The sequence below is a fragment of the Gorilla gorilla genome, chromosome 13, assembly GCF_029281585.2.
Source record: "Gorilla gorilla gorilla isolate KB3781 chromosome 13, NHGRI_mGorGor1-v2.1_pri, whole genome shotgun sequence".
NCBI classification, from domain to species: domain Eukaryota; kingdom Metazoa; phylum Chordata; class Mammalia; order Primates; family Hominidae; genus Gorilla; species Gorilla gorilla.
The window spans coordinates 92970737-92993160 of record NC_073237.2 but is presented as its reverse complement, the minus strand read 5'-3'; the positions used below and the strand labels follow the sequence as shown (position 1 = coordinate 92993160).

The window sequence follows — 22424 nt, the reverse complement described above, 5'->3', positions numbered from 1 at the left end:
ATATTATGATCTAAAAGAACAAAAGTAAAGACAACTTGTTTACTGGTAAGTTCTCTTTGATTTGTATATTCTATATACCTGATTCCTGCCAATACCATTACAACAGACGTAACACAGTCACTGTCAAACACTTCATTTTTGTTTTGTCAGGCGTTCAATTTCTAGTTCAACAGAATTTGAATGCCTCGATTAGTTTGTTATACAGTTTTATGTGAAACTAAGTGGGTCACTGCTGCTTTGTCAAACTATTTCCAAGTGATTCCTTGGGTCATAACCAGGGCTGCTGTGTTGATTCCAGGGGACACCCTCCCTATCACGTTCTACGTGAACAGGGTCCCCTGGGGTTACACGGTGCAGCAAGTCCTGGTATTAATGTCAGGACAGCACGAGAAACTAGAATGGTAAATCGGTAGCCCATGGATCAAATAAGCCTTTGACAGCATCTTTCTGTAACTTGTGCTTTTAGAGCCAAAAGGAACCCAGGTTTACTTTCTTGTATAATGAAACATGGTGGCTTGCTGGGAATTGTGACTGACATGTCTTAAAACGAGAGGACTAATCAGCATACAAATTCAGAGACTAATTGATATACTTTTTTCCCTGTATCAATCAATGAGGTATGGGCACATTGTTTGGATTTGAGCCCAGTGACTGTGGGATATGGAGCTGATTGGGGTAGTTGCCATGAGCTCTGAGGCGGCTCCATGGGCCCTCAGTGTGGGCAGGTATGGGGCACTGGTGGAAATCAGGAGACCAAAGGGCAACAGGTGTAAATGGTACCTTCTGGTTGCAGTTGCAGCCCCTGCCAGGTGGGCTCATGCAGGCAGGCACACTCACCTTTAAAAAGAGAAAAGTAAAGCTTTGAGGGGTTTGGAAATGATCTATTATAACACCATATGGCAGCTTCTATTATTATTTTTTGGCTTTTTTTTTTAAATTGGGTATTGCACCCAAAGTCAATTAGCTGGTACGATAGGTCAAAGATTGCCATTTGCATACTATATTTTGGGTTTTTTTTAAATTAAATTTTCATTTTTTCTGCTATGTTCAGCTAATTTTTATATTTTTTGTGGAGATGAGGTCTCACTATGTTGCCTAGGCTGGTCTCAAACTCCTGAGCTCAAGCGATCCACTCACCTTGGCCTCCCAAAGTGCTGGGATTACAGGTGTGCACCACCGCACCCAGCCACTATATTTAGTTTTATTTAAGGGTCGCTAGCTTCTGATTTGCAGTGTAAGCATTTTTTATTTGTGACTGATTTTGAATATTGCATATATGAAGAAACATGCATCAATGTAATTATGTTTTCAGTGTGATTCACTTCCAATAAGATCACCTCATGAAATTCAAAGGAAAATAGGAATTCCTTATAAACTACTTTTTTTTATTGTTTCATTCTATTAGAAATAGCTGTAGTCCAAAATCATGAAATATATTGCAGTCAAGGAAATAAATTTTGTGATTGACTTAGTCTTGGGATTAGTGTTTAAATAACTATATAAAATGAAGACCTTTTTAGTTGATATTCTAGCCTTCTTATTTTACATTTGTATTTCAGTAGTTTACTTTTGAAAACTGGGTGTACAAAAGCCCCCTCTTTGAACCAAGAATAGCTTGTGGATCAAGAATTCTTGCTTCCCTCCTGTTTGGCTCAGGGATCAGCAGCCAGGAGGATATTTCTCAGAGGCTGCTAGCTCTGTTTGTCCTTGTCTCAGAAAATAGACACTCTGCTTATTTTGGTTATCATACTCTGCCTGCTATCACACAGAGTAAGGCTATAGGATAGGACAGAAATTTTTTTTGTTTTATTCCTATGGAAAGAATATCTTTTTTTTCCTCAAAAGTTTTGATTTTAGTGTTGATGTCAGAGCTGTTTACTTTAGGGAACATTGATTAAAGACTGTTCGGAAGAATATGAAAATGAAGATATGGATGAAGTATGAGGGTTTTGTTTGGGATAAACTAGCACATGGATTCTCTCCTCTTTCTTATCGATGTAGAGACCATTGGGTTGTGCATTATATTTGAATCCTAAACTTCTGAATTTTCAACCAGGGGTGGTAGTGATCTGGTAAGAGAAGAGGATTACTTTCAGGGCATGATTATTTAACAATACATGGATAGGATGACTGGTGAATGAAAATAAAAAAGCACATCTCACAAACAAAATCCAAACAAAACACAACAAACTTATTACATATAGTTATAATTAATTTCCATATGAAAGAAGCACTTAGAAGACGCCGCCCACTTCCTTTGAAAGCTGTTCAGTGGAAAGTAATCTGATCATGACAATACTTTCTTGGGGGGCCCCTGATATTTAGTATTCTGAAATTGGATAGATAGGAAACTGTTTTCTTATTTGCATCCTTGTTCTTAAAAGCTTTCTTTTGGATTTTAGGCAATGCAGTATGGCTTCCTGAATTTCAACTCATTTAACCTTGATGAATATGAACACTATGAAGTAAGTCTTCAAGGATCATGTTTTCAACTCTTCCTCCCCCCGCCCAGCTTTATTGAGGGGAATAATTGACAAAGAAAACTTATATATACTTAAGATGTACAAAGTAATGTTTTGATATATGTATACACCATGAAATGATTACCTAATCAAGCTAATTAACATATTCATCACCTCACATAATTTAGTCTTTTGGCGTGTGTGATGAGAATACCTGAGATGTACTCTAGCAGATTTTAAGCATACAGTACGCACATTAGATCTCCAGAATTTACTTATCCTCTTATGGTTTGTACTCTGACCAAAATTTCTCTGCCTGTTTTTAATTTTTCTTTTTTTAAATTGAAAAAAAAAGAGAGAGACCAAGTCTCGCTCTGTTACCTAGGCTGAAGTGCAGTGGTATACATGGCTCACTGCAGCCTTGAACTTCTGGGATTAAATGATCCTCTCTCTTCAGCCTCCCAAGTAGCTGGAATCACAGGTATGTACCACCATGCCAGGCTAATTTTTTAATTTTTATTTTTGTATAGATGGGGTTTCACTTTGTTGCCCAGGCTAGAGTTGAACTCCTGGCCTCAAGCACTTCTCCCACCTTGTCCTCCCAAAGTGCTAGGATTACAGATGTGTGCCACTGTGCACGGCCCTGTTTTTAGCTTTCTTAATCACCCATTTCACTTACAGAAGCAATATTCTTGTTTTGTTTTAGACGTGTATAGAGTGAAAAAAAGTCAAGTCTTCATCTTCTTATCCCTATTTCTCCTGTCCCAATTCTCAGTGGGAATTTCTGCATTTGATGCACAATTCTAGAGTGAATGAATGTGCCCCGTGTGTTCTTTATACTGTTTAGTTTAAATGTATTTTAGTATTGATGGCTGTCACACAGTGATTGAGATGCTTTTAAAACCGTTAGCATAGAATAAGATGAGATGAATAGTCATTATACACCTAATTATCTCTGGAAAATATCTTTGTTTTTGCCATAACCTTCTGTTTGTCAGGACACTTCTGGTTGCAAGTTACAGAAAGTAAACACAAATAGCTTAAATAAAAAAGGAAAAATTTGCCAGGCGCAGTGGCTCATGCCTGTAATCCTAGCACTTTGGGAGGCCTAGGTGGGCGGATTGCCTGAGCTCAGGAGTTTGAGACCAGCCTGGGCAACATGGTGAAACCTCATCTCTAAAATACAAAAAGTTAGCCAGGCGTGGTGGTGGGCGCCTGTAGTCCCAGCTACTCAGGAGGCTGAGGCCGGAGAATCACTTGAACCCGGGAGGCAGAGGTTGCCGTGAGCCAAGATCACCCCACTGCACTCCAGCCTGGGTGACAGAGCAAGATTCTGTCTCAAAAAAAAGGGAAAAATTTACTGGATTACATAAATTAAAAGTCCAGGAATAGGATTGGCTTCTAGCATGCCCCTTCAGGTGCTCAGACACTTAATCAGAAATTGGACTTGAAGTTAGTTTTATTCTCAGGCCAGCCTTCTCCAGTAGTGATAAAGATGGCCACCAGCAACTTTGATCTGCCAGTTTGGCAAAATGATCAGAAAAGTGTAATCTTAGCTCCATCAGAAGGCCCAGGAATGCCTCTCACTGGCCTGACTTACATCATGTGCCCATCTCTGCACCAGCCTGTGTTCTTTGGCAGGGCAGGGCTAAGGAATACTCTGGCCAGCCTTAGTTCTCTGGCCATCCCAGGAGCCTGGGGCATAGGGTCAGCCCCATCAAACCAGCCGGACCAAAAAAAAATTTATTTTCTAACAATTTTATTTTATTTTATTTTTCTTTCTTTCTTTTTTAGAGACAGGGTCTCACTCTGCTGCCCAGGCTGGAGTGCAGTGGTGCGATCTTGGCTCACTGCATTCTCTCTCCCGGGTTCAAGTGATCCTCCCACCTCAGCCTCCCAGTAACGGGGACTACAGGCACGCGCCACCATGCCCAGCTAATTTTGTAATTTTTTTGTAGAGATGGGATTTCGCCATGTTTCCCAGGCTGGTCACAAACTCCTGCACTCAAGGGATCTACCTGCCTCAGTCTCCCAAAGTGCTGGGATTACAGATGTAAGCCACGGCGCCCAACCACACAAAATTTCTTAAAAAGATAGGACAGGGCCAGGGAGAGATAAGCCAGGCAAAACCACAGGTGTGTTCTATGTTTTTTAACATAGTATATATATTTTAAAAAGAATAAATAATTTGATTCTACAGCTTTATCCTCCAAATAGGGAATGAGTAAGATACTGTGCTAAAGCCCTTTTCAGCCCAGAGTAGTTGTAGCCTCCTGTCTTCTTACCCTGCTGTAGTTACCTTGAGCAGACTTGCTCCCCAGCACTGGGGAGGTGATTCCTCAAACAGCAGCACTTCATGTGGCAGCATCTTGAATCCTCAGAGAATTCTTTTTCACAACGTCCAAAGTAAATATTATTTCAAACTCTTACGTTTAACTGAACTGTTTTTTCAATTTCAGTTAATAATGACACTCAGTTGCCTCTGTGATGTACCAAAGATGTAAGAATACATTGTAGGATTCATTAGAGCCAACCCTGTCTTTACTTCTCTGATAGCAGTCCATTTCTAAAGTACAACGTACATTTAACTAGCACCTTAAACTTACAGAATATAGCTAAGTTATTAACACCTTTTTTGCGCTTGTCCTTAAAACATTAAACATTTGAAACAAGTTACTTTGTCTATGTAAGCAAAACTGCTAAAAACACTAGTTGGTATTTGTTCCTTTTGTAGTGATGCCTTTGTGTGCTATTAATGAATAATATAGGCGCTAAGTAACTCCCCTGTTACTACTGTAGAGATTGGAGGGTCTGGGCTGGGGGGTAGCAGGGGCACACCACAAACGTCTTCACCTCCATGAAGCTGTGTGGTGACACAGGGAACTGTTTAGGTTCCCACACACCAGTTCAGTTATTATAGTGTATTTAGAAATTTGGGGATAGTGTCATTCATTGATTCTACAATGCCCATTTTTTCCTATTTCAGCTCCTCTGAATTCAGGATGTATCTTAATTAATGGCATCAGCAATTCAGTGAAATCTAGTTGTTGCCAACAACTGATCACGGGTTTGTTATTTAAAAGTCCAGATTTCTGATTTCACTTTAAAATCAGAATATCTGACAACAGCTGCCCTCATTCCTGCTTTGACCTTTCCTTTTCTTTTTTTTTTAAAGAGAGAGGGTCTCACTGTGTTGCCCTGGCTGGACTCAAATTCCTGGGCTTAAGTGATCCTTCTGCCTCAGCCTCCCAAGTAGCTAGGACTACAGGTGCAGGCCACTGCACCCGGCTGTTTAGACCTTTGTATTATGGAACATGGGCTGACTGATTCCCCATGTTGATCATTAAGTCCAGTAAACTGGTTTGGGGTTACCTGCTTGGTCCCTGTAGATATTCAAGAAACTCTGTTATTTTTTACTCATTTTTAGGTACACATAGAAACACCCCAATTTCAAAGCTAATTTATCTGTTGTTTTTAATCAGGAGTCCTCTCCGTCTCCACTATCAAGTGTCTTCTACTTCCTGCTTAAGTCTGTGTTGTCCATTTCATTAAGACAGAAGTTTCTATTATTGTTAAATTTGAACTGTATCTATGTTATAATAGTAATGGTAACTCAATCCAAAGGACCTAATAACAGGAAGTAACATGTCTTACATATCAGTTTATATTTGTTTTTTTGTAGGGACATACTGTGATCTTGGTATACTTGTAATTTTTTAGTTTCCTGGTGGGTTCAGTGCATTTATTATTATTATTTTTTTAATTTTTGTTTTTTGAGACAGAGTTTCGCTCTTGTTGCCCAGGCTGTAGTGCAATGGCACAATCTCGGCTCACCACGACTTCTGCCTCCTGGGTTCAAGCAATTCTCCTGCCTCAGCCTCCCGAGTAGCTGGGATTACAGGCATGCGCCACCATGCCTGGCTAATTTTGTAGTTTTTAGTAGAGGCAGGATTTCTACATGTTGGTCAGGCTGATCACGAACAAATGAACTTTTTAAATTGGTTGCCTTATTAAATAGTTAGGAAGATAGTGGAAAGATATATCTCTGTAAGTAGGTAAGTAAGTAAATATTGGGAAGCCAGAAACCTAAGTAGATAGTTTTTCCCCCTTTATTCGTGGAGTCAAGATTGCTCATGTTGGAAGCCAGTTAGTCATTCAGGAAAACAGGGAAGTTCCCAGATTCCTTATACTGGAAAAGTTTGCTTGCTTTCTTATTAATTAGCAGCAACTATAATGAGAATTGATTCAGATAAAATAACCAAATAGTATATTTGTATGGCAGCAGTCAGCTCTGTATTCCAAGGGCTGATACCCTAGCAATGAAACACTGTTAAAAGAAGATGATTAGGAACAGGATATACGTCCATTCCCTGGATATACTTATAGCAGGGCAAATTGAAATTCCTGTCTCATGGCAATTTGTAAACAGCTTTTCCGCTAAAGCAAATGAGTTTGAAGTCCTTCAGAGACTCAGTCTTGAGTAGAGAAGTTGTGGGGAGAATACATTTAAAAACGAATTGTGCTGGTCTTCCCCTTGCAGAAAGCAGAAAATGGAGATTTAAATTGGATAATACCAGACCGATTTATTGCCTTCTGTGGACCTCATTCAAGAGCCAGACTTGAAAGTGGTATGTGAAATTATGGCATCAATCTCATTTTGTTATTGAAAATATCTATCCTATATTTTCTTTTGAAAGAGTTACACCAAGCTTGACCAAGTGTTAATTATTATTTAAGCATACTTGGTCACTTCAGTAGATCATTCTGACTGGATTTTAACTTTCTTTTCATTTTGTTTTTTACAGTTATAATCAAATTGGTATTTAATTCCCAGTCCAGATACTGTTTCTGTTCAGTTACAGGTGAAACTATTAGCCATTGTTTTCTTTATGTGTTTTACAAGATCTGTTGCATTTCTTTATGTAGGTTACCACCAACATTCTCCTGAGACTTATATTCAATATTTTAAGAATCACAATGTTACTACCATTATTCGTCTGAATAAAAGGATGTATGATGCCAAACGCTTTACGGATGCTGGCTTCGATCACCATGATCTTTTCTTTGCGGATGGCAGCACCCCTACCGATGCCATTGTCAAAGAATTCCTAGATATCTGTGAAAATGCTGAGGGTGCCATTGCAGTACATTGTAAAGGTATGTTTCTAGGGGTGGTTAAAGAATAGTATACAGTGTGAGTATATGAATATGTAGAAACAGACCATATTCATTTAGTTTATGTGTCAGAACATGAAACTGCCTTTATTTTTAGAGTGCCGTTAAACCTTTGATTTCAGATGAAAAGTATAGTAACTTATTTTCATAAGTAATTCTACAAATACATCACATTGAAATGCATTTATTTATTCATCAAATATTTATTGGGTGCATACTATATAGTTAAGTTCTAGGATACATCAATGAGTAGCGTAGACTGTAAGAGCCTGTCTTTATGGAAACTATATTCTTAACAAGTTGCTCTGTTTTCAGCAATTTTAACAGTGCCTGGCACTTAATAGATATTTTTTGAATAAATGAATGACTATACAATAATACATGGTATGAAGATAGTAGGATTTATTTAACTCTCTTCTTTTGTTAGTTAATTAAGAAACAAGAAATATAGTTTTGTTACAAAAATCCGATATTGGAAAAAAAGCTCAGCAAGCCTTGGGGAAAGGGGGAGACTGATCTCCAGAGTTACTGCTGTATTTGTAATTTTAAATATAATGGCAAAACATCACATTTCAGTTTTTATTGAAAAATTACATGGCATACAAAGAAACAGGAAACTATAGCCTATTCAAAGGGAAGAAATAAATCCAGGCCGGGCATGGTGGCTCATGCCTATAATCCCAGCACTTTGGGAGGCCATGGCGGGCGGATCACCTGAGGTCAGGAGTTTGAGACCAGCCTGGCCAAAATAGTGAAACCCTGTCTCTACTAAAAATACAAAAACATTAGCTGGGTGTGGTGACGGATACCTGTAATCCCAGCTACTTTGGAGGCTGAGGCACAAAAATCACTTGAACCCGGAAGGCAGAGGTTGCAATGAGCTGAGATCATGCCACTGCACTCCAGCCTGGCCAATAGACAGAACAAAAAAAAGAAGAAATAAATCCACAGAAGCTATCCCTGAGAAAGATCAAATTGTGGACTTAGTAGGCAAAAAATTTTAAATAACCATCTTAAAGATACCCAAGGTTAAAAGAATATGTGGGAAAAGTCAAGGAAACGATTTATGAACAAATACTAATATCAGTTATAAAAAGAACACATAAAAGGGAACCAAAAGGAAATTCTGGAAATGAAATGTACTAAAACTGAGATGAAAAATTCACTGGAGGGATTCAAAAGCATATTTGAGCAGGCAGAAGAATCAGTGCGTGTGAAGCTAGAATCATTAAAGAATTAGCAAGTCTGAGGAACAGAAAGATTAAAGAGCATAACATAAATGAACAGAATTTAAGGGATCCCTGAGACACACCCAAGTAGACCAAGATACAGATCGTGGGAGTTCCAGAGGGAGAAGAGAAGTAAAGGAGCAGACAGATGATTTGGCTGAAAACTCCCCGGATTTGATATATGCAAGAATATCCAAGAAGCTCAACAAACTCCAAGCAGGATAAACTCAGAGGCCCATGTGAACATGCATTATAATCAAGCTATAATGCCACAGACAGTCTTGAAAGCAGCAAGAGAGAAGTGACCTACCACATACAGGGGATACCACTGAGATTGTCAGCAGATCTCTCATCAGAAACATTGCAGGCCAGAAGGCAGTGGGTTGATATATTCAAAATGCATAAGTGAGGGAAAACCTGTTAAGAATTCTACATCTGGCAAAACTCCTTCAAAAATAATGGAAAAATTAAGACTTTGCCCAGGCAATCAATTTGCCTTTCTGATAAAGGCAAATACATGGACCATTATAAAAGCTAGTATTATCGTAACGAGATAATTTGTAAAATATTATTACTGTAACTTGTAAATATTGTAACTTGCAAAAAACAAATAGAAAATCTGAATAGACCCCTAACTAGTAAGGAGATTAAGTAATCCAAAGCTTCCTGACAAAGCAAAACCTTGGACATAATAACATAGCCAGTAAATTCTACCAAACACTTAAAAGGGAGTTTTTAATCACTAGATCTGACCTGCAAGAAACTCTAAAGGGGGGGGAGTCTTTTAGGTTGAAATGAAGGCACACTAGACAGTAACACACAGCCATTTGAGAAGAGGAAATAAAGATTTCTGATAAAGGCAAATACAGGGACCACTATAAAAGCTAGTTTTATTGTAACTTAAGATAATTTGTAAAATATTATTACTGTAACTTGTTATTGTAACTTGCAAATATTATAATATGTAAATTATTATTGTAATTTGTAAAATAATTTGTAGTTTGCAAGTAGTATAATTTTTGTGTATTATTATATACAAAAATTGCAAGTAGTATATTATTGTAATTTATAAAAGAGAGTAGAAAACCAATAGAGAAAATGAACAAAACCAAGGGTTGGTTCTTTAAGAAGAATAACAAAAATGATAAACCTTTAGCTAGAATGATGAAGTATAAAAGGAAGAAGACTCAAATTACTAAAATTAGAAATGAAAATGGCATTACCACTGATACTACAGAAATAAAACTGATCAGTACTGTAAAAATGATCAGTATTGTAGGACAACAAATTGGATAGTCTACATGAAATGGACAAATTCCTAGAAAAACAAAACACCAGAACTAAATCATAAAGAAATAGAAAATCTGAACAGACCCCTAACTAATAAGGAGATTAAGTAATCCAAAACCTCCTGAGAAAGCAAAACCCTGGACATGATAGCATCACCAGTAAATTCTACCAAACACTTAAAAGACTAAAACCAGTCCTTCTCAAACTCTTCTAAAAATTTGAGGAAAAAGGAACACTTTCTCACTCAATAAGGTCAGCATTACGCTGATACCAAAAACAAAAAGACACTATAAGATAACTAACTATAGGCCAGTATCCCTTACGAACATCGATGTGAAAACCTTGAACAAAATACTAGCCAATGGAATTCAGCAGCATATTTAAAAGGATTGTGTGCCATGACCAAGTAGGATTTATCCCATGATTACAAGAGTGGTTCAACATATGAAAATCAATCAGTGTGATATACCACGTTAAGGACAAAAACCATACGATCATCTCTGCAGAAAAAGCGTCTGACAAAAGTCATTACCCTTTTGTGATAAAAACACGGTACAAACTAGGTATAGAAGGAGATTACCTCAACATAAGAACCGTATGTGAAAAGCCCACAGCTAACATCATACTCAGTGGTGAAAGACTGAAAGCTTTTCCTCTAAGCTCATGAAGAAGACAAGGAGGCCTGGTTTTGTGGCTTCTATTTAACATGGTAATGGAAGTTCTAGCCAAAGGAAGTAAGCAAAAAAAAAAAAAAAAAAAAAAATCGAAATTAGACAGGGGGAAGTAAAATTATCTTTTTGCAGATGATATGACTTATATGTATTATAGAAAACCCTGGGCCAGGTGCAATGGCTCATGGCTGTAATCCTAGCACTTTGGGAGGCCGAGGTGGGTGGATTGCCTGAGCTCAGAAGTTCGAGACCAGCCTGGGCAACACGGTGAAACCCCGCCTCTACTAAAATACCAAAAAAAAAAAAAAAAAAAAATTAGCCGGGCGTGGCGCATGCTAAGGCAGGAGAATTGCGTGAATCTGGGAGGTGGAGGTTGCAGTGAGCTGAGATCACGCCACTGCACTCCAGCTTGGGGGACAGAGCAAGACTCTGTCTCCAAAAAAAAAAAAAGAGAGAGAACCCTCAGGATTACACACACACACACACAGAGCCCCTGCTAGAATTAATAAATGAGTTCAGCAAAGAAGTAGAGCATATACAATCAACAGGCAAAAATCCCTTGTTTCTAAGCCCTGACAATAAAAATATAAAAAAGAAAGTAAGAATACAGTTTCATTTATAATAGCATCAAGAAGAATCAAATATTGGGGAATTAACCAAGGAGATGAAAGATTTGTATAAAACATTTTTGAGGAAAATTAAAGAAGATGCAATTAAATGTAATGACATCACATTTGTGCACTGGGTGACTTAATATTGTTAACATGTCAGTATTGCCCAAAGGGATATACAGATTCAATGCAAGCCTGTCAAAATTCCAACATTTCTTGCAAAAATAGAAAAATGATTCTGAAATTCATTTGGAACCTCAAGGGATGCCAAATGGCCAAAACAATCTTGAAAAAGAATAAAAAGGTTGGAGGACTCACTTCCTGGTTTCAAAACTTCATACAGGCTGGGCATGGTAGCTTAACACCTGTAATCCCAGTACTTTGGGAGGCTGAGACAGAAGGATTGCTTGAGCCCAGGAGTTTAAGACCACCCTGGACAGCATGGCAAAACCCCATCTCTACTAAAAAATACAAAAATTAACTGGGTGTGGTGGTGTTTACTTGTAGTCCCAGCTACTCGGGAAGCTTAGATAGCAGGATCCCTTGAACCTGTGAGGTTGAGGCAGCAGTGAGCCATGATTGTGCCATTGCATTCCAGCCTGGGTGACATAGTGAGATCCCGTCTCAAAAAAAAAAAAAAAAAAAAAAACGCTTAGTACAAAGCTACATCAATCAAGATTGTGTGGTACTGGCATAAAGACAGATACATAGACCAGTGATAGAATAGAGAGCTCAGAAATAAATCCTTGTGTGTATGGTCAAATGACATTCAAGAAGGATACAGAAACCACTCAATGGGGAAAGGACAGTCTTTTCAACAAATGGTGCTGGGAAAACCTGATATCCACATGTAAAAGAATGAAATTGGGCCCTTACATAACACCATATACAAAAATTAAAATGGATCAAGGACCTAAATATAGGACTTAAAACTATAAAACTCTTAGAGGAAAACGGTGAAAACTTCATGACATTAGATTTGGCAGTAATATGACACCAAAGGCACTGACAATGAAAGAACAGACAAATTGGACTATATAAAATTTTAAAACTTTTGTGCATCAAAGTATGCTATCAGCAGAGTAACAAGGTAACCCATGGATTGGGAGAAAATATTTGCAAATCACTTCTGATAAGGGATTAACATCCAGAAGATATAGAGAAAACTCCTAAAAACAACAACAAAACCCAGTTCCTAAATGGGAAGAGGACTTGAATACACCTTTCTCCAAAGATATAAAATGGCCAGTGAGCACATGTAAAGTTCTCAGCATTTTTGACTTATAGGGAAAGTCAAATCACAACCACAGTGAGATACCACTTAACACCCATTGGGATGGCTGTTATCTAAAAGAACAAAAACATCACCACCAGAAAATTATAAGTGTGGAGATGTGGAGAAAATTAGAAGCCTTGTGTACTGCTAGTGGGAGTATAAAACAATGCAGCTGCTATGGAAAATGGTGTGGCAGTTCCTGAAAAAATTAACGTCATTCAGCAGTTCCATCTCTGGTTATATGCTCAGAAACAATTGACAGCAGGGATATGAACAGATATTTTTACACCCATGTTGTGGCAGCATTCTTCTTCTTCTTTTTTTTTTTTTTTTTTTTTTTGAGATGGACTTTCACTCTGTTTCCCAGACTAGAGTGCTGTGGTGCAATCTTGGCTCACTGCAGCCTCTGCCACCTGGGTTCAAGTGATTCTCCTGCCTCAGCCTCCAGAGTAGCTGGGATGACAGGCACGCACCATGACATCCAGCTAATTTTTGTATTTCTAGTAGAAACAGGGTTTCGCCATGTTGGCCAGGCTGGTCTCGAACTCCTGACCTCAAGTAGTCCACCCGCCTTGGCCTCCCAAAGTTCTAAGGTTACAGGTGTGAGCCACCACGCCCGGCCAGCAGCATTACTCTGAATAGCCAAAAGGTGGAAGCAATCCAGGTTTCCATCAGAGGAAGGCTAAAGAAATGGCTAAAGAAAATGTGCTATATCATACAACAGAATATTATGCATCTTTAGAAATGAAGAAAATTCTGACACATGTACTGCCACATGGATGAACCTTAAAGATATTAGGCCAATTTAGGTTTGCCAGTCAGAAAAGGACAGATATTGTATGAATCCAGTTGTATGAGATACTTGGGGTAAGAGAAAGTAGATTGGTGGTTGCCAGGGCCTGAGGGGAGGCAGGGATTGGTAGTTATTGTTTAATGGGTCCAGAGTTGGCTGGGCACGGTGGCTCACGCCTGTAATCCCAGCACTTTGGGAGGCTGAGGTGGGCGGATCACGAGGTCAGGAGATCAAGACCATCCTGGCTAACACGGTGAAACCCCATCTCTACTAAAAATACAAAGAATTAGCCAGGCTTGGTGGCGGGCGCCTGTAGTCCCAGTTACTCGGGAGTCTGAGGCAGGAGAATGGCGTGAACCCGGGAGGTGGAGCTTGCGGTGAGCCGAGATTGCGCCATTGCACTCCAGCCTGGGCGACAGAGCAAGACTCCATCTCAAAAAAATAAATAAATAAAAATAATAAAAAAATAAAAATGGGTCCAGAGTTTCCGTTTTGTAAGATGAAATACGTTCTGAAGATGGATGGTGGTAATGTTTGTACAACAATGTGAATGTACTTAATGCTACTGAGCTGTACACATAAAAAGTGGTTAAAATGATACTCAGAAACTGACACTAAGGAAATATAAGTTTCCGAATTAACCAATACAGAATTTTTTTGTTTTTGTTTTTGAGACAGAGTCTTGCTCTGTCGCCCAGGCTGGAGTGCAGTGGCACGATCTCAGCTCACTGCAACCTCTGCCTCCCAGGTTCACGCCATTCTCCTGCCTCAGCCTCCCCAATAGCTGGGACTACAGGCGCCCGGCTAATTTTTTGTATTTTTAGTAGAGACGGGGTTTCACTGTGTTAGCCAGGATGGTCTTGATCTCTTGTGATCCACCCGCCTCGGCCTCCCAAAGTGCTGGGATTACAGGTGTGAGCCACCGCACCCGGCCCCAATACAGAATTTAAAATAACTGTCTTAAACATGTTCAGTGAGCTAAAAGAGAATTCAGACAACTAAATGAAATCAGGAAAATGATGCATGAAGAAAAATGGTAAATTTTATGTATATTTTACTCCAATTTTTAAACATAATTAAAACAAAAGCCAGCATTGCTTATTTCATTTTTTAATTATAAAAAGCAGTTGAAGTAATTCTTCAGCAAGGTCCTTTTGCACCCCAACCCCATCACACACCTGACATTTGGCAACCTGCAGAGACCTTTTTTGGGGGTTGGGTACTACGGGCATCTGGTGGGTAGAGATCAGCGATGCTGCTAAACATCCTACAGTGCACAGGACAGCTCCTCACTATAAATAATTATCCAGCCTCAAATGTTAGTACTGCTGAGGTTGAGATACCCTGAAATAGAATGATGACCAATTAAAAGCCTAGAGAGGATCTTATTTGATTGCATCTTTGTTTAGGGAAGAAAAATGATGACAGTATGAAAATTGGGCTGTACAGTGAAAATTGAGATTCATTAAGAGGTATATTAATCTGCTGGGGCATATCACCAACTGGGTGGCTTAAACAACAGAAGTTAATTCTCTCACAGTTCTGGAGGCTAGAAGTCTAAGGGCAAGGCACTGGCAGGGATGTTTTCTGGGGAGGCCTCTCTCCTTGGCTTGCAGTGCAGATGGCTGTCATCTCTGAGTCTTCTCATGGTTTGCACTTAACTCCTGCCATCTCTTTTATTTTTTTGAGACGGAGTCTTGCTCTGTCTCCCAGGCTGGAGTAAAGTGGCGCTATCTCAGCTCACTGCAAGCTCTGCCTCCCGGGTTCACGCCATTCTCCTGCCTCAGCCTCCCGAGTAGCTGGGTCTACAGGTGCCCGCCACCACGCCCAGCTAATTTTTTGTATTTTTTAGTAGAGACAGGGTTTCACTGTGTTAGCCAGGATGGTCTCAATCTCCTGACCTCATGATCTGCCCGCCTCAGCCTCCCAAACTGCTGGGATTACAGGTGTGAGCCACTGCACCCGGCCTATCTCTTTTTTTTCTTAGAAGTACATCCGTCCTATTGGATTAGGGCCCCACTCTGTGACCTTATTTATTTCCGTAAAGGCCTTATCTGCAAATACAGTTGTATTGGGACTTAGAACAATATATGGATTTGGGTTGGGGGGACACAATTCAGTTCATTATATTCTGCCGTCTGGCCCCCCTCAAATTTATGTCCCTGCACTTCAAAAATACATTCACCCCATCTCAACAGTTCTGAACATCTCAATTCATTCCAGCATCAACTCCAAGTTCAGAGTCTCATTTAAATAGCATCCAACTCAGGTATAGGGGAGACTTGAGGTATGATCCATCCTGAGGCATAATTCCTCCCAGCTGTGATGGGATGGTACAGGCACAGGATAGACATTACCATTCCAAAAGGGAGAAACCAGAAGAAAGAGCTTCTGAGCAAGTCCAAAACCTAGCCAGGCAAATCCCATTACATCTTAAGGCTAGAGAATCATCCTCTTTGGCTCCACGCTCTGCCCTCCAGGCCCTCTAGGGTAGTGGCTTTGTCCCTGAGGGCTGTGGTCAGAGGCAGCTGGGTTTGCTGTAACTAATAGAAGTGGCCCTACCCTGTGAAATCAAGGAGTAGGCAGGCCTGCCCTGAGCTTATATACTCTGTGTCTTGGTGGCAGTGGCAGCACTGGGGGTCTCTAAATTGCCCTTGGGATCATCCTTCCTTTTCTTGAAGGACAAAGAATGTTTGCATCCAGGTAGCTCTGCTGTCAGAAGTCCAAAAGCCTTACTTTATTTTATTCCATGTCCATCCCCTTTGGTGCAAGATGCCAGTGTCTCTGCTGGTATAATCCCATCTCTTGTCCTTGCTTCTGCTGAGATGGCTGATTAAGTCTAGGTAATCTCTTTAGAGGGGGAGTGTCCAGCCACACCCTTGATTTTTCTCTCTGTAACACTCTTATTTTTTGCAATATGGATAGCCTGAGAATTTTCTGACTCTAGTTCCTGATTCCCTGTTGCTTAACAATTTCTTCTTTAATTCGTCTTTTTCCTTTTGCATTTTACAGTAACCAGTAAGGAGAAACCAGGTTGTATCTTCAACACTTTCCTTACAAATCTCCTCTGCTAAATATCCAAGGTTGTCACTCACAAAGCCCCTTCTCCATTTCTATGTAGTTGTTACAGTGACCCCCATCTCATGATCCAAATCTGTATTTAGGGTTCTCCAGAAAAACAAGCAGTAGGATTTTTTTTTATATGTAGGAGATTTATTAAAAGGAATTGGCTCATGCAAGTATGGATTCTGGTGAGTCCAAAATATGCAGTGTGGGCCAGCAGCCTGGAAACATGGGAGAGCTGACGGTGCAGATGAAAGCCAAAGGCAGTCTCTTGCTCAGGAAAGTCAGGGTTTTTGTTCTGCCCAGGTTTTCAGCTAATTGGATGGGGCCCATCCACATTATGGAGGGAACTGTGCTTACTGAAAGCTCACCAACTTAAATGTTAATCTCCAAAGATTCATTCCGGATTGACACATAAAATTAACCGTCACTGGAGGTAATGATAATAGTCTAGATAAGACAGGCCAGCACCAATAGAGGTTTAAAAAAATCTGAGTGAAAATGGGTATAACAGACCAGAAAACATAATTGGATGTGGGAGTAAGTGCAAAATTACAAGCGTTTGGTTTTGCAAAGATGGTGGTACCATTTTTCTAAAATGCCCAGGGCAGAAGACACTGCACTTATTGAGAATCATTGCTCAGAAAGTGATTCTCCACCTCAGCTACACGTAGAATCATCTGGAAGATTTTAGGAATCTCTGTGTTCAAGCTATGCTGCATACCAGTTAAATCTAAATTCTTGGCGTAAGGCCAGGCATGGTGGCTCAAGTGTATAATACCAGCATTTTAGGAGGCCAAGGCAGGCGGATCACCTGAGGTGAGGTGAGTTTGAGACCAGCTTGGCCAACATGGTGAAGCCCCATCTCTACTGAAAATACAGACATTAGCCGGGTGTGGTGGCACATGGCTGTAAATCCCAGCTACTTGGGAGGCTGAGGTAGGAGAATTGCTTGAGCCCAGGAGGTGAAGGTTGCAGTGAGCTGAGATTGCGTCATTGCACTCCAGCCTGCTGGGCGACAGAGTGAGACTCCGTCTCAAAAATAAATAAATAAATGAAACAAATAATAAATACATTCCGGATGTGAGACCGGGTATCAGTATTTAAAAACCTCTCTAGGTGATTCCAGAGTGTAACCAGCCTTGAGAACCACTATTGAAAGAAGCAGAGTCATGAGAAGCCTTTTAAAAAAATTCTGCCTGCCCAACAAAATCCTGGAGTACATCAGCCCAAGTTTCATTTCTGTGCTTCTTTCTTTTCCTAGCTGGCCTTGGTCGCACGGGCACTCTGATAGCCTGCTACATCATGAAGCATTACAGGATGACAGCAGCCGAGACCATTGCGTGGGTCAGGATCTGCAGACCTGGCTCGGTGATTGGGCCTCAGCAGCAGTTTTTGGTGATGTAAGTAGTAGCCTACGTCTGTAGTTCCCAGGGAACATGTGGGGTTGGAATCTGATGGGGAGTGGAATTTCCTTTAGTTTCCAATAACAACAGATAATCTGGTAGGAAGAAGTTGTTCATGTATCTTTCTGGAAAGCTCTATTTTGATGTTATTTAAATGCTCTAGGAAGCAAACAAACCTCTGGCTGGAAGGGGACTATTTTCGTCAGAAGTTAAAGGGGCAGGAGAATGGACAACACAGAGCAGCCTTCTCCAAACTTCTCTCTGGCGTTGATGACATTTCCATAAATGGGGTCGAGAATCAAGATCAGCAAGAACCCGAACCGGTAATCAAGCCGTTTCTGTTGTGATGTTGTTACTGCTTTAACTGCTATTGAGACCCTGTCAGGGTATGGAGAAAACCGTAGGTAAAATAATAAAGCAGCTCTTGGATGATTGTCAGTTTTTTATATTTATAACCCTCTCTAGGCACTTTTTACCCAAAATAGTGGAAACAAGGTTGTGTGTCCATAAAACTATGTTTTACTCACTCAGCAGGTGCATAAAAGGTTGTGAAGTGAGCTCTTCAGCCAGATCTACCCCTGCCCCTCACCCCTTTTTGCCATTTCACAACAGCTGATTTAGGAAAGCAATCATCCTCAAATAGAGAGCTTTTAACAAATCAAAGGCTTAGGGGGTAGCAGGACTACTACATTAAGTGGTAGTAAGTACACTGAGAGATTTTAAAAAGAGCGTTTTCAAACTTGAAAGCCCATTAACCCTCTTCACTGTTGATGTGTTTTCTAACAAGAGTGCTGCTGGGTTGTCTCTGAAAGTCAACTTTGGCTGTCTTAAAATGTCACCTGAAGCTTCATTGTGAAGGGAAAAATATTCTAGAGCTCGCAGAAACTTGGACTGTGTTCATGTGGATAAATTGCTGCTCTGCTGTACTGCATTAATAAGTGCAACTTAAATCATTAGCTCAGTGTTTTTTTACTCACACAGTACAGTGATGATGACGAAATCAATGGAGTGACACAAGGCGATAGACTTCGGGCCTTGAAAAGCAGAAGACAATCCAAAACAAACGCTATTCCTCTCACGTGAGTCTGGGTTCCTTTGTTGTGGTTGATGTTTCTTCATATGTGTGTGGGGTCCTTGGTGAGGGTTTTTCCTGTACATTTTTCTCCATAGTTGCAAGCCCATGATGCCACTTTGAAATGCTTGCCTATGTTATTTAAAACCTAGGGGTGCTGGCCTTGGAAGCTCTCAGCTGTCCCTTGTTTACCTTGGTCCTCATGAGCCTTTATGGGTGGGAAGGCGACATCAGGGATACTTTTTCTCCATGAATAATCAGCATGGGGCATCCTCAGGAGCGTGACAGCAGATGTAAAGCCCAGGATGCCAGACTTGTCCATAGTTACTAAAGTGGTGTATTTCTTTACATTTGCCATGTTGCAGATCATTTGTTTTGATAAGCATGACATGATGGCTTAATGACATTATGTTGTTTTGGGGCAACAATGAACTGGTCTAAACTATATTTTGGGTTTTTTGTTTGTTTCTTTGGGGAATGATTTTCTAATTACAGAGGAAGATTTAGCCTGAGAATAGGAAATGTTGTAGTTACTGAGTGTATGTATGTCCATGTGTACATTCTTGTGAATGTGTGTTAGTTGGGATTCAACCTGATGGAGCATCCAGGATTGTTAGAAAAATATGCAGAAGCAAAGTACATGACCATGGTATTTTTTGTAGGCTGTTCTTTAGTAAATGCTCCCACTTGTTGCCATTGGATTTCTTCCTTCTAGTTACTTCCTTTTTCATTGTGGGACACCAGATTTCCAGCCTTCTTTTTTGCGGGGAGGGAGTGTGATGGACATAGATCATTTATTCAGTAAGCATCTTGTAATATGGTAAGGAAGTATGATATAATAAACCATTTATATTGGCAGAGAACAGGTTTTCTTTTTAATTAAAAGTAATTCCTCACTAGTGTCTCGTCATAAAAATTCTGAAGTAGAATTACACCTAAGGCATGTGTCATTATGGGTTGCTCCCCTGGGAGGTTCTTCTTAAAAGACCCAAGGCAAAGAATTGAGTTTTACAATATGCAGTGTTATGTGAATGAATGTAGGGCATCCATTTTGATTATAGGCGTTTATTAAGCATTTCTTTTGCAACTTAGTGGTACTTTAGTCAACTATACTGCTTTAAAAATGGTGCCTTTTGGCCAGGTGTGGTGGCTCATGCCTGTAATCCCAGCACTTTGGGAGGCCAAGGTGGGCAGATCACCTGAGGTCAGGAGTTCAAGACCAGCCTGGCCAGTATGGTGAAACCCTGTCTCTACAAAAATACAAAAATTAGCCGGGCATGATGGTGGGTGCTGTAGGCATTATAGGATCCCAGCTACTCGGGAGGCTGAGGCAGGATGATCGCTTGAACCCGGGAGGCAGAGATTGCATTGAGCCGAGATCGTGCCATTGCACCCCAGCCTGGGTGACAGAGTGAGACTCTATCTCAAAAAACAAACAAACAAACAAAAATAGTGCCTTTGTATAATTTACTTAACTCCAAATGCCATTTTGTTTTTAATTTCCTTATTAAAAGTCTTCACCTAAGGCCTTAATGGTTTTTCTTTGGAAGTATTATGGTGGCTCCAGGTAATCATCCAGATACTAATTCTGGATGTGGTGGAGGAGGCAGGCAGCACCCTCGAGCAGTGCTTCTCAGACTTCAGTGTGCAGGAGGCACCCAGGCGCTTGTTGAAATATGGGTTATGATTGGTGGGGTGGGGGTGGGGCCCAAGAGTTCACATTTCTAGCCGAGGCTGCTGGTCCAGGGACCACACATTGAATTGCAAGCCCTAGGAAACTGATGCTTTTGTGGGTTGATTTTAGCTGTGTCTGGGATTTTTTGTTTTGTTTTTCAGAATCAGCATCATCAGTTTATGTTTTAATATTTTGTTGCCTGCTGTTCAAAAGTCAAGTTGAGAGTCAGGGGATACAAATCCTGCTTAGTCAAAAGTTTTTGTTAAATAGGAAATTTCCTTTAGTCACCCTCTGAATCTGCTACTCTCATTAACGTGAGTTCAAATCTAGCTGGGCGTGGCTGTGCGCACCTGTAGACCAGGCTATGCGGGAGGCTGAGGCAACAGGACCACTTGAGCCCAGGAGTCTGAGGCTGCAGTGAGCCACGATCACTGCATCCAGCCTGGGTGACAGAGTGAGACCCTGTCTAAATAAATAAGTAAAATCAAGTACAATGGTAAAAGTTAAAAAACAGAGGTAGCTCAGGATTCCTTTTGGTAATATCCCAAAAACAATATATATAAATAGCCCCACATAACACAAATAACAAAGTTTTAGGCTACACTTTTAAAGAAGAAAGCGAAATGCTAGTTTTTCTAAGCACTGAGTTATGTGTATAGACCCGAGGGGATTTTTGATGAGTCTCAGTAAATCTCCTTCCTCCTCCCTTACAACATTTTGCTTATCCCCGTCTCTGCTTTTTCAAACCCTCTCTGCTATTATTTGCAGTTTTTTGGCCCTAGAATAGATCAGTTGAAGATTTTCTTTCTTTCCCTCTTGTGTCTTTGTTGTTATTTTAGGAATAGAAGTCCCTGAGGGACTGTTCTCAACAGTTGCTTGGGTTGAAAAATACAAAATCAATTTCTTCATCCAAGTTTGACTCATTGATTTCTGTGAGCAAGTTATTTTGCTTTAGCATTGGCACTTAGCCTTATGAAAATACAGTACATGCAAGAAGGAAAGTTAGTGAGAAATACACAAGTACTAGTAATTCTTAGGAGAAGGTTATAGTACATAAAATATTATTCCAATGATTGGTTTCTCTTTTTTTTTTTTTTTTTTTTAAAGACAGAGTCTTGCTCTGTTGGCCGGGCTGGAGTGCAATGGTGTGCCCTCGGCTCACTGCAACCTCTGCCTCCCGGGTTCAAGTGATTCTGCTGCCTGAGCCTCCGGAGTATCTGGGATTACGCACCACCACACCCAGCTAATTTTTTGTATTTTTAGTAGAGACAAGGTTTCACCATGTTGGCCAGGCTGGTCTCGAAATCCTGACCTCAAGTGGTACACCCACCTCAGCCTCCCAAAGTGCTAGGATTACAGGCATGAACCACTGGCGCCTGGCCGGTTTCTCTTTTATAAATGGTCAGTTTTGGGGGAGAGTTTAAGTTTTTAGTGATTATAAAATGGCCATTTGCTCAGCCTGTCTGATCCTGACTACAATGATGACAGGAAACCATGTGGCACCATGACATTGAGCTGATCTTCAGGACGTGATGACAAGTATATTGTCTGTGCTAAAATGGATTTGGTAGATTTCATAACTTGAGCCATGAGGCCTGTCGTTCTGCATACTGATAGTTTTGGTAGGTTTGGAGATGGGTATATCTGTTAGCAATGGAAAATAATTCTTTTTTTATTTTTATTTTTTATTTTTATTTTTGA

At 40.2% G+C, this 22424-nt stretch overlaps 1 protein-coding gene across 14 annotated transcripts in view; it reads left to right on the top strand.

Annotated features, from left to right (window-relative positions):
• CDC14B (cell division cycle 14B) overlaps positions 1-22424 on the top strand; it is a 125582-nt gene that overhangs the window by 80174 nt on the left and 22984 nt on the right. For all 14 annotated transcript variants that reach the window (XR_010130293.1, XM_063696600.1, XM_031014624.3 and 11 more), the window contains exons 7-12: positions 2403-2465; positions 7003-7090; positions 7389-7619; positions 17835-17973; positions 18140-18299; positions 18958-19055. Coding sequence is in view for 13 of the 14 variants with exons in the window: in XM_063696600.1 (XP_063552670.1) it covers positions 2403-2465; positions 7003-7090; positions 7389-7619; positions 17835-17973; positions 18140-18299; positions 18958-19055 (779 nt within the window). In the remaining variant the exon portion in view is untranslated. The remainder of the gene's footprint in view (positions 1-2402; positions 2466-7002; positions 7091-7388; positions 7620-17834; positions 17974-18139; positions 18300-18957; positions 19056-22424) is intronic.